Source organism: Molothrus aeneus, chromosome 7 (genome assembly GCF_037042795.1).
Source record: "Molothrus aeneus isolate 106 chromosome 7, BPBGC_Maene_1.0, whole genome shotgun sequence".
Classification (NCBI taxonomy): Eukaryota; Metazoa; Chordata; class Aves; order Passeriformes; family Icteridae; genus Molothrus; species Molothrus aeneus.
In genome coordinates this window covers 29,884,778-29,897,280 of record NC_089652.1, presented here as the reverse complement: position 1 = coordinate 29,897,280, position 12,503 = coordinate 29,884,778, and the positions used below count along the sequence as shown (strand labels likewise).

At 51.8% G+C, this 12,503-nt stretch overlaps 1 protein-coding gene across 1 annotated transcript in view; it reads right to left on the bottom strand.

The window, feature by feature from the left end:
• Positions 1 to 11,786: 11,786 nt before the first annotated feature.
• The window catches only part of C7H2orf76 (chromosome 7 C2orf76 homolog), a 35,670-nt gene continuing 34,953 nt past the window's right edge, over positions 11,787 to 12,503 (bottom strand). Inside the window, exon 7 of the mRNA XM_066553969.1 lies at positions 11,787 to 11,898. Within this exon, the coding sequence (XP_066410066.1) occupies positions 11,881 to 11,898 (18 nt within the window). The 3' untranslated portion in view covers positions 11,787 to 11,880. The remainder of the gene's footprint in view (positions 11,899 to 12,503) is intronic.

The window sequence follows — 12,503 nt, the reverse complement described above, 5'->3', positions numbered from 1 at the left end:
CCTGTCCCCATGGAGGGGAAGGACAGGGAGGGTGGGTGCAGATGGTATCAGGGCTAAGGGGACAGCAGGATGCAGCCAGCTGGGCACAGGGACACAGATGGTGCTGCCAGAGAGCTGCAGCTCTGACCAGAGAGGGATGGGCCAGGAAAGAGGATTGCTGGGAGAAGAACAGTCCAGATGAACAGACAGAGAAAAGTCCTTGCTCAGGACCAGCAAGGAAAAAGGGGAAAAGAACCCCAGAAATACACCCAGAAACATTGGCCAGGTTCAGCACAATCCTGGCACATTGGGTCTCTCTGGGTAGAAGAGAAATTAAGCCCACTTGCAAGCCCACATCAGATCTCTCATCAGAAACATGGATCCCAAGGGAATCTTTTGAGCAACCAATAAAGGCAGTCAGGGTCTGGGAGCTGGGGAGGCCCTAGCTGCCTACTGAGATGGCTGCAGAAAAAATGGGGCTGCAGGACTCAAACTGTCCAGCAAACAGGTGGACAGGACTAGCCAGAGGCTTGAGAAGAGGAAAACGGGTATAAAATTGGTATTCGTTGTTCTCTGTGACATAAGGTGGGAAAGCAGAAGGTGTTTCGGTGAAAAGTTTGCTAATTTACAAAAAAGGAAGTGCAATCTAAAAAAGGAGAAGCAGATTTCAGCACTTCCAGAGGCTTCCCATTACTCAGGGAACTGATCATACTGCCCTGGCAGCAGCCTTGCCCCATGCAGGGAAACAGGAACAGGGAGAGACCCACACAGTGCAGAGACCTGAGAGAGCAAAGAGGAATCTGTAAGATGAATTGCAATGAGCAAGGCAAACAAGGCAATGACTATGGATTCTGTAAGTAAATTTAAAGGCAAAATTTGCCCTTTACATAATGTGGAAGAGCAGGTAACAAGATAGAGCAGGTGCAGGAGAGTTCAATGATTTCTGTCCTTCACTCTCCACAAAGATCTGATCGTGGCATATAAATTATCACCATGATAGGCATGAGGAGGCAGGGGCCTCTACAGGCAGGAAGGGGCTAAGGAGTAATCTCATTCTACCAGATGCATTTGTCACAGATGGCCTTTGCAGAGGGGTGATGAAGTACAGCTATCCCAATGATCCTCCTTCTCCTAACTATGCCAATAGGTTTTCACACCTCTCCAGTGTTGTCCAGTACCCAGGGAACTCACAGAATCTCAAAGTTTGCTGCTTGAGCATCCCAAGCCTCTGGAGCTCTGTCTTATCCAGCATCCAGCCACTGGGAGTCACCAACGGGAACTTTCCCCAGCAATCCCACATCTTTGCTAAAGCCTCCCCATATCTGCAAGTTTCTGTATCTCTCACCCCATGGATGTGAGAGGTGGTAAGTGCCCTTGCAAACTGGGGCAGTCCTGGCTGGCATCTGGGCCTGTTTGCAGGCAGCACAGAGACTGGAGAGAGAGGACATCTGCACAGGACAGCAGTGAGAATGGGCCGAGATAGTTAAAATCACAGCCTGCCTGGGAGAGAGGAAAAAAATGGGGCTCATTTCATCCCAGGAAGACATACCCCATGTGCAAGGAGGACACAGAGGGGATGGCAGTTGGCAAAGATTAGGAAAACCCTCCCGACTGCACTTCAGGCTGGGTTCAGGGGGGCTGCACGTCCTCTGCTCGGGCTTCGAACACACACTGCAGCCGCCTCCCCACGGCTGGGGCTGATAAGACAACCCCTTCAGGTCCCTTCCCTGCTCTCCTCTACTGAGTGAGCAAACCAAAGGTCCAGAGGGATTTGTTTTCAAGTCCCTGTGGGTTTACCCCAGTGATTTTTCCTGCAGACTCTCCCTCTGGCGCCAGCTCCCGGCAGCTTTGGGAGCGCGCTGTCCCGGTGCATGGGAGCGGGGCCGTGCGGCAGTGCTGGGTGTTCGCAGCAGGACAGCTCCTAGGGTGCAGAACCATTCATTATCTGCTCCACGCCTGCCGGCACAGCTTTCCAGAACAAGTGCGCGGCCCCTGATAGCAGAGGCAGAGGCGCAACAAGCCGCACCCGCCCATTAAAATGAGACACGGGCTGGCTCTGAAATGCGTTTATAAATAGAGAATTCAGGTCTGCCTTCGAGTCCTGTCTGTAATGGACACCGCGGGCCGGCCGCCCCGGCAGCGATGCCCTCCTGCCCGTGTGTGTTTAACCGGGGCACGGCAGTGACGCCCGGGCAGCGCTGCGGGGACGGGGCTGGGGGTCCCTCACCCTGAGCGGGCTGGGCCGGACTGGGCGCTGGGCCGGGCTGTGCCGGGCCGTGCCGAGCCGTGCCGTGCCGAGCTGTGCTGGGCCGGGCTGTGCCGAGCGGAGCCGAGCGGTGCCCGCGGCCCCGGCGGGCACATGGGCAGAGGGCGGAGCCCGCGGCCTGACATCACGGCTCGGCTCCGCGCTGCCGGACGGCGCCGCTCGCCCTCCCGCCGCCGCAGAGGTGAGGAGCGCGGGGGGACGGGCACGGCGGGGCTCGGGCACCGCCAGCACGGCGAGCAGCCGGAGCGGGGCTCGAACCGCCTGCGCCGGGCGGGCAGGGCGGGGGAGGCTCGGCTCGGCTCGGCTCGGCTCGGCTCGGCGCCGGGGTTGCTTTATCGGGAGGAATGTCCCGGGTCAGCGGGGGCTCCCCCGCCGCCGAGCGCTGGTGCCGGGCCCCGTTGCGCCACAGCCCGGCCCGGGATCCCCGCAGCGGGGCTGGGAGCGGGGCTGGGAGCGGGGCTGCTCGCGGCCCGCTCCACCCCGGGTTCGGGCACGGTCCCAGGGCGCTCTCGGACCCCTCGGTGCGAGGGCTGGTGTTGGGGCTGGGGCCGGCCCCGGGCGGAGATGTTTGCGGGGGCCGGTGTGTCTCGGTCCGGGCGGTCACCGGCAGAGCTCGGGGGGCTGCAGGTCCGCCGGGCTGCGGTGCGGGCTGCCCGCGGGAAGCGCTCTCCTTCCCGGGCTGCTGGACACATCCGTGCGGCTGCGGGAAACTCCCTGTTCCTTGCACAAACCGGGCACAAACCCCCCGGAACGGGTCGGGTTCCCGGTTCCGAGTGGTGCGGTCCTCGTGAGCGCAGTGGGGATGGATGGATGGATGGATGGATGGATGGATGGATGGATGGATGGATGGATGGATGGATGGATGGATGGAAGGAAGGATGGAAGGAAGGATGGAAGGAAGGATGGATGGACGTTCACGCTGTTCTCCTCAGGGAGCAGCACTTGGCGCTTAGGTTTCACTTTTCATTCTCAGCTCGCTAAATGCTTTGAGGTGAGTGGCTCTTTCAAGCCACAGAGAAATCAGCACGGAGATACAAAAACTTGGGGAAAATCTTGGCCAGGGCCCAGGATCCCTCAGAGGCGAGCAGGGAGCAGCTGTGGGGTTTCTTGTAAAAGCTACAAAGGTTGGATGCTTTTTGTGAGGGACTTCAGCATTTGATCCATATAAGAGTAAAGAGGGATGAGAGCTGTGAAGGAATTGTAGAGGTGACTTTGTAGCAGGAGCATCCCACAGGTGATGAAAGCTGGGGTGGACTGTCCCTGTCCCGTGGCCCTGTCCAGGGTGTAACATCTGTCAATGACAGATGGACACCAGGGAGCTTGGGGGAGTGTTTGTGTTCCTAATGCCTGAGCTGGGCAGAGGGGTACAGAGAACCCCAGATCATTTCAATCAGAGCAGTCTAAATAAAACTAACACAGAGAATTGCCTTGCTGTGGCAAGAAACCAAAACCCAGAGACAGCAGGAGAGGAAGGCTGTCGCCTACAGCATCAATACTCCTGTGAGCTGAGGAGATGCAGGACTAATAAGATTTAAATACTGCATCAAGCTTTCGTTTTCTTCTAAAATCACATTTGCTATGAAGCAAATGTACAGTAATATAAGATGCCACAGTCACTGCACATATTTGATTTTCTCTGTGATTGTAAAGGAGAAAATGTTGATGACTCAACAAGTCTGTGTTTAACAAAACCACATCAAATCCCAGGAAAACATGCTCTTTGACAGCATAATAATTTTTTTGTTGTTTATTTTGCTTTTTATTTTTGTTTTGGGTTGTTTTGCTTTTTTATTGTTAAGAACTATGCTTTGACTATGACCTTGTAACATCACACCCATAAATAGAAGCAGGTTTTGATTCAGGGGAAACACATTTTTTCCGATGATGGAAGAAGTAGGCCAGCCATGCCAGCTCTCTTGAGAGGTGGGAAAGGCAGTGGCAGCTGTGATAAGAAATGTCACACACCAGGAATTAAAACACACCAATTTGTTATCTATAAGTTTGCCATCACTGATTAGAGTTAGCTTTTTGTCAACATTGTAATGGAAGAAAATGCTATTTTCAAATTTGAATTTACTGCTTCTTCATAGGTTTTCTTATGCAGACCTACAGTGGATTAAGCAGCTTTCCATCTTCATCTAAGTTTAAGTGAACTGTCACTTAACTGAAAGTAAAAAGCTTCTGAAAGTATGTCAGTGATGTGGGAGCTTCCAACACATTTCCAAAGGCCTTTACATACGCTGGGGCCTAAACATTTCGATCTCCTGGTGTTTAAGGTACAGAGGCAGAAGTTCCACCGTTCTTCCAGGTTCTCCTCTCTAAAGCCTTGGTTGTGGCAACACGTGCATTTCCTTTAGTATGAATACATCACTGTATTCATTGGAAAAAATGTCCTAAGAGCTCCCCACAGAATGTAGGCTTCAAGAATCGGGGTCTGTAGGTAACATGTCCGCCACTGAAGGAGCCTGATACCAACTGCAGATCATGTGCAAGCACTAATAGCTTATAGAGCTACAGAGTGGTTTGGGTTGGAAGGGGTCTTAAAGATCATCTCATTCCAGCTCTCACCATGGTCAGGGACACCTTCCACTAGACCATGTTGCTCTAAACCTGGTTCAACCTAATCCTGAACACTTCCAGGGATGGATCATCCACAGCTTCTCTGAGCAATCTGTGCCAGTGCCTCACTACGCTCATACTGAAGATTTTCTTCCTTATATCTGATATAAACCTGCCTTCCATGACTGTAAGGACACTTCCCATTGTCCTACCACTACAGGCCTTGTAAAAAGTCCCTCTTCCAGCTCTTTTCAGGTACTGGAAGTTGCTCTCAGGTCTTCCCAGTGCCTTCTCTTCTCCAGGCTGAGCAACCCCAACTCTCTCAGCCTGTCTTGAAAGGAGAGGGGCTCCATCCTTCTGAGCATCTCTGTGACCCTTCTTTGGACTCACTCCAGCGGGTTCACATCCTTCTTATGCTAGGGTTAAATACAAGACAGAACCTGTGCCAGTGCAGCTTGGCACCGTGGTGAAACGTGGTGTTTGTCACAGCAGCCCCTGGAGCCACACGTGGGTCTCACTGAGGACTGGGGTCCTGGGGGGAGGCATACTGTTCACACTGCATGTTTTTATCTCTCTGGGCTCACCTGCAAGACCCCTGTCAGGGCAGGGAAAAGGTGAAGCAAGCTGGATCTGCTGTGTAGGATGCTGGACTGAAGGCAAACAGTGTGAGAGGAAGGGGAAGGCAGGGCAGTGAGTTGACTTCCAGCAAAGAGCATCTCTCTCCCACCCATCTGGATCCCCAAAGATATCCCTGGTCAGCCAGTTGTGTTTGCCCCTCTCCCAGGAGCTGTTGGGAAAATCAGTAGAGGCAGTACATGGCCCTACATTGGCTACCTTTCCTCTTTTCACCACTGTGCTTATTCAGGGCTGGCTCAGAGCTATCTCTGTACTGTGTGTCATGCCTGTGCTCCATGGAGGGGGAAAACAGGTCAGCAGGAGATGGGCTGGCCCTCTGCCATAGGCTGTGTCTTCCTTCCACCCCACACTGCCTCCCAGGCATCTTCTCCCCGTGTGGTCCTGTGCATCTTCTGAGTGACAGGGGTGAAGCAAAGTCAGGAAGGCAGGAGAGTGCTGATCTTGGAGACCCTTCTAAAGGCGCTGTGGCACGGAAATAGCCAAAACAAATATTTCCCTGCGTGCTCAGCACAATTCCTCCATGCCTTTCCTGGAAAGAAACAAAGAGATTTTAAAGAGGGAGCTGGAGCCTGCCAGCTCCCTGTGGTGACTGCTGAATCAGGTCCTGCCTGATCTCTGTAGGCCTGGAGAAGGGTGGAAGCCCCAGCTCATTTTAGGCAGGAACACCTCCACCCACCATGTCTGGCTGTAGGGAATTACTAGATCTACCTGAGAAGCTTCCACCTTTGGGTTGCTTTCTTGCTCTTCTCACATTTGGGGAGGGGAAGGCTCAGAAATGGGTGAGTCACTGAGTTGTCAACTTGGTAAGAGCAGCAAGAGAATGAAAACCCCCCAAAAAAGCAAGAGAAGCCATACAAGACTTAAGTACAGTGCCAGAAGTTGTTATAAATCACCCTTTTATGTAATTTAAGAACTGTGAGATGCTAAGCTGGGAAAATAACCTTCTCATTCAAACTCATATCAGCCAGATAACCAGATAAGCTTCTATGTGCGTGTCAGCATCAGCACTGTTCTAGCAAACTCTTGCTTCAGGTCTCTGCCTTCCATGGTCTTACAGTGAAGCCTTAGGATTTCCCAGACTTTCAGATTCCCATTTCATAATGTTTTATCACGGGGTAGGTCCTTCTCAGGCTTCTCATTACTCTGTCAACACAGTGGGCACAGAGAGCAAGATGTTTTTTCAGAAGAGCAGAAGAAGTTCTTGAGACAAGGACTTTGCTGCAGAGAAGTGGCACTACAAATGGAGGCAAATTTGGGGCAGAAAAGGTTGAAGATATCTATGGAAGAACTGGTTGGTAACTGCTTTAAAATACATAGTTTTGATGAAACCAGGCCAAAGGTTTGTTTTCTAGTTGTTTATCATAGATAGGCAGTTTTCCTGCTCAGCATTGAAATGGAGAGTTTATTGTTGGAGAGAGAAACTGTCCCTGCAAAGTGGTGTAGTTCTAGAGGAGAACTGTAGCCAAAATGTCTGAGCTTGTGTGGGAAAAAGAGGTTATTTTGTCCCTGTGGGAAATTCTGGTAGCCCTTTCTCCTCTACTTTCCCCTGTTCTGAAAGCTGTTTTTGAATTTTGGTCCTGGTGAAGAACATCTTGTGGTCAGGGGCATGGGCATGCCTTAGGCTTCACTGCTGGCTTCCAAAAACAACATTCTAAATTTTTTTTTCAGTGTATAAACCAGAGGGTGTATGGAGTTGGGAGGGTCAGTGCCTGTCAGCCCATGTTTTCATTAGTGTGTGATGGAGAGGGAGGCAGATACTGAATTTGTAGGTGACACTCAGCTAGGAGGGACTGGAAACATTTTAGAGAAGAGACTAAGAATTGAAGATTGTGACAAGCTGGAGAGCTGGTTGAAAAAAACAGGGCACACGTTCTGTCCTGTGTGGTAGGACTGACTGACCTCCTGGACACCGGGTGAGCGACCAGCCAGGCAGTGATCACAGGAGCCAGAGGACAGGGGCACTGTGCCCCATGGGTTCACAGGGGCACACAGTTGTGCAAAAGCAAACAGTCCTCTTGGGATGGATAAAGAGAAATGGTACATTGGGGAAGCAGCGTCTCTGCTCCAGGTGGTGCCTTTTAGGGGCTCAGTTGGAAAATGCAGTTCTGGGCATCCTCCAAGAAAAATGAGAGCAAGGAACAGAGGCTGGGTTGTTGGACATTCGGTAAATAACAGCTCTGATGAAAGAGTTGAGTTTCACTTGTGCAGGAAAAACCGAAGGAAGATGTGAAACCTGTTCTCCAAATAGAGAATGTGTCTGTCTGCAGAGGAGAAGGCAAATCATTTGCCATGTCCTTTGGGGGTAAAAAAGGAAGGGATAAGGTTAACTGGATTGAGAGATAAAGAGGAGAGAGAGTAGGGGCTCTACAGGAGCTTATGGAAGTGGTTTTAGCAGATAAATACCTGATAATGCGATAATCAGATAAAGAGCTGCCTGGGGGCAGGAGGAGGGATGAGGACATGTGAATGCAAAGTGCATCAGGGTGGAGAACAATTGCAGGGGGACGTGTGGCGACTCCTGGAGCCCCACAGCAGGTCTGGGGTCACAGCAGCCCCTGAGCCCACAGCAGTTTCTGGGTGTCCCACAGCAGTCCCTGAGCCCACAGCAGTCCCTGAACCCACAGCAGTCCCTGAGCCCACAGCAGCCCCTGAGCCCACAGCAGCCCCTGAGCCCACAGCAGCCCCTGAGCCCACAACAGTCCCTGAGCCCACAGCAGTCTCTGGGTGTCCCACAGCAGTCTCTGAGCCCACGGCAGTCTCTGGGTGTCCCACAGCAGACCCTGAGCCCACAGCAGGCCCTGGGTGTCCCACAGCAGTCTCTGAGCCCACAGCAGGCCCTGGGTGTCCCACAGCAGTCTCTGAGCCCACGGCAGTCTCTGGGTGTCCCACAGCAGTCCCTGAGCCCACGGCAGGCCCTGGGTGTCCCACAGCAGGCCCTGGGTGTCCCACAGCAGTCCCTGAGCCCACAGCAGGCCCTGGGTGTCCCACAGCCGTCCCTGAGTCCACAGCAGGCCCTGGGTGTCCCACAGCAGGCCCTGGGTGTCCCACAGCAGTCTCTGGGTGTCCCACAGAGGCCCTGGGTGTCCCACAGCAGTCCCTGAGCCCACAGCAGTCCCCGAGCCCACAGCAGTCTCTGGGTGTCCCACAGCAGTCCCCGAGCCCACAGCAGTCCCTGGGTGTCCCACAGCAGGCCCTGGGTGTCCCACAGCAGTCCCCGAGCCCACAGCAGTCCCTGGGTGTCCCACAGCAGGCCCTGGGTGTCCCACAGCAGTCCCCGAGCCCACAGCAGTCCCTGGGTGTCCCACAGTAGTCCCTGAGCCCACAGCAGTCTCTGGGTGTCCCACAGCCGTCCCTGAGCCCACAGCAGGCCCTGGGTGTCCCACAGCAGTCCCCGAGCCCACAGCAGTCTGTCCCCCTGCCCTCAGTGCCATGCTCAGCATGCAGTGATGCCAGCTCGGGGCAGCACCAGCTGCCCTGCGCAGGTCCCTGTCCCTCCTCCCCACCCCAGCAGCAGGGGCATGGGGAGCAGAGCCCCCATCCCTGTCCCGTGTGCCCCTGGGCTGAAGGACAGCAGCAGGGACAGCCCAGTTCCCAGCATTTCCTCATTCTCATGTCCTGGCTGGCAGCCCAGCTGGGTTTGCAGTATGGCTTTTCTGGAAGGGTGATTTACATCCTTTGCCAGTTCCTGGTTTGCACCGTTCGGGAGGTAACTCTGCTTTGGAAGGAGAAAGAAGAAAAGTGGCAAGCAAAAAGGCAGCAGGCTTGGTTTCCCTGACTCTTTCTCTTGTGGGCAGAGCCAGGGAAGTCATTTCCAGTCAGCCTGGGCAGGACTGCAAGCTCTCCAGAAATGTGCACCAGAGCTGAGATTAAAGCAGCTTTGGATAAGCTCTTTTATTACTTAAATCTGTTCCAGTTCCAACAGGTTCAGGTTCATGGCACTTGCTCCTGGGAGGGATGCTGTATGTGTGGGAAAGAGACTTAAACATTTGATTTTCCCTGGAAATAAAATGGCAGTAGAAAAAAAAAAAGGAAAAAAAAAAAAGAAAAAGTATTTCTGCTCCGAGCAAGACCTGAGTGGAATGCTTCAGGTGCTGAATGCTCCTCTCCAGCTGGGGCTTTTGGAGGGTTAACACAGCAAGAGATGCTCAGCAAACAGAGGCTGGAGGGCTTTGGCTTCATGGTTCAAAGGTCTGTCCCTGGAGTGTGTGTTTGTGGGACTAAGCTGGTGCCAGCCATGGCTGGCAGGGCCCTAAGGGAGCTTCCCTTTGGGAAATGATGCACTCTTCTGCAGAGACCTGACCAAAGGCTCTGCTGCATCCTTTGATTCCTCGTGAGCCTTGCTGGTGTTTCAACCCATGTGCTTGTTAAGAAATGTGTGTTATAATCATGTGTTTTATCTCGAGTAGCACCCAAGCAGAGGCTGAAGCACAGAGCAGGCTCTTTGATGACCTGCACGGGTTGAATCCACAGCTTATGGAGACTCAGTTGTGGTCAGTCTAAACAAACACTGACTTTGGGGGAAGACAGAAAAGCAGTGGTTTTAGCCAAGGTGGTGCAGACTGAGTATGTGAGGCTGAGCTCAAAGATGAGTTTATGTGCAAAAAGGGACCAGTTTGGTTTCCCTGGACAGGACACTTGGAGCTCGGTATGAGATTGCTGCCATATTCTTCAGCAGAGTTTGATATGTTTAAAACACTGCCTTTTTATAGAATTATGGTAAAACTAACTTGTCTTTTATCTGATAAATCTGAATACCAGGGCATTGAAATGAATCTTGAGGGTTTTTTTTGTCCAGAACTGAAGCAAAGCCTTGCCACCACAGGTCCATCCTTCTTCAGGGTGTACTCTGCACTGCAAATTACAGGAACCAGCTAGGCTATCCTCCTAACCAGAGGATGTGAAAGGGGCCGCAGAAGATGGGTCTCATTGTTAAAGACGTGGTGAAAGATATCTAGGTAAGCCCAGACGAACTTGCTGGAGTCCGATCATTGTTAGTATCTCCTTCCCCGACGTCTGTTGAAAGAGGATAACAAGTGTGCCTGTTCCCCAGTGGCTGTGGGGGATGATCTGCTCAGCAGATTGACTCTGCTGTGAGCCCAGGGACACCTGAGTGGGCTCCTGCAGGCCAGCTCCATCCAGGACGGCTGTCCTGCTGCAAAACCTGAGTGAGGCCTCTCAGTGTGGGCAGAGAGGCAGAAAAACCTTATTTGCCTGGCACTGAGCCTAAGCTAACAGCCTCTGCCAAGCCTCAGGTGTAAAATATGTAGGATTATCCCTGTGTTTCTTTTGTGAGAACCCCTCCCTCCCTCTGCCTGGTCAACAGAGATTTGGCTGCTTCGTTTCATGCAGCTGCTGTCTGTCTGATCCCACTCCTTGGGGCAGAAGTTGCCTTCTGGACAGTTCTTGTAGAGTGCCCAGCAGAGTCAAAATATTACCCCAAAATAAAGGAACACATCTTCCTCACTGCCCATCAATGCTGTTGCCCTGCAATTAACAGCAGGTGTAGTCATTGAACTGCACATGGGAGCAAGTGTGCTGCAGTGGACACAGCAGTGATGTAAGGGTGTCATTAGCAGCTGAGCTGAAGGGCAGCTGTACATTGCATTCAGTAATTTAGATGAGGAACTGCTGCCCAGTTAGAATTGGAGTTTGTTTATTCCCACTGGGCTGTGCTTTAAATCATCTTGTAGCTTCCTTTGTAAGAAACTGATCTCCTTGAATTGCTCGTGCTACAATTCAACAGGGATGCAGTTTGCTTGACAAGCATCAATAAATGGGGTTTATGTAAGTCTGGAGGTGCTAAAGATGTCTAAGCACCATGATATTCACTCGTGGCCTCCTCTGCAGCATCCTGGCCATGGTGCTTTGCACCCACTCTGGATGAGTTGGCCTTGCTGTGGGGAATTAGCTCTGGGAGGGAGAATTTCAATCAGGTGACATGTCCATAGGTGCAGAAAAAGCAGTGTGGGCACGGTAAGTCAGGGGTGGTGGCAGGAGGGGGGCTCTGTGTGCTCCCCAGAGATACAGAAGTGAAGAAAAGCTGTTGCCTAATCAGACAGTCCATTGCCAGGCATCTGCTAGGGAGAGACCACAGTGCTTGTCTCAGTGAAATGTGTTCATGGTGAAAGAGGCATATTCCCCTCCTTTCTCAGGAGGATTTCAGTGCATGGCAATGGCAGCAATGCAACCCACAGGCAGCAGCCAGCAACAGGGACCATGCGTCCATGGGCTGGCAACAGGGATGAGTCCTGCTCCAAAGCCCCACCAGTGCTTTCAGCATGACTGAAATAATCACAGCAAAATTCACAGAAAACATTTTGAGTCTTCTTACTTTGTAACTCTCCTGCTGACTTCAAAGGCTGTTTAATTCTGTCATCCCTTTTAATCAAAATAACTGGAGACAGCAAAGATGTTTATCTCCAAACATTGCCAACATCTCTCTACATGTTCAGTGGCAGCTGCAGGACAGAGGAAACACAGTATAAGAAAAATTGCTTGCAGCAACATTTACATCCCAGTGGGACCACCGAGAGAACTTTTGAGGTGCCTTAAATTGATTATGAAATGAGTCTGTGGGTAACAATCACTTTGTCACCCTGAATGCTAATTTCTCCCCCCATGGCTGTGAGCCAGAGATGTGTTTCTTTATTTTGGGGTAATATTTTGTGTGCACAGGTGGTGGAAAAGGGGAGGGGGTTATGGGTGAGCAAGCTAATTATTCTGAACAGTAGCATTGGCCCTAGAACAAATAGTTCTGGACATGGGTACATTTAGGTGAAGCAAGGTTTCTAAAAAGTAAAGCAGTGTGTGATAAAGCTTCTGATAAGGGACCAGGAAAAAAAAAAAAAAACAAAAGTATCTTTGCAGACAGAGATCTGAAAGTCATCCCTGTGGCCCCTTTCTCCCCCCACCCTTTTTTTTTTTTTCCAGTGGAATAAGCAGAACCGCAGTATGCTGTTTGATCTTTATATTTATACAGTGGACATGTGTTTTGAAGGGGAAGAAATCACCATGCACTTCTATGGCACTTATTTCCCCCTGCTGGCACTTCTTCCATGAGCAT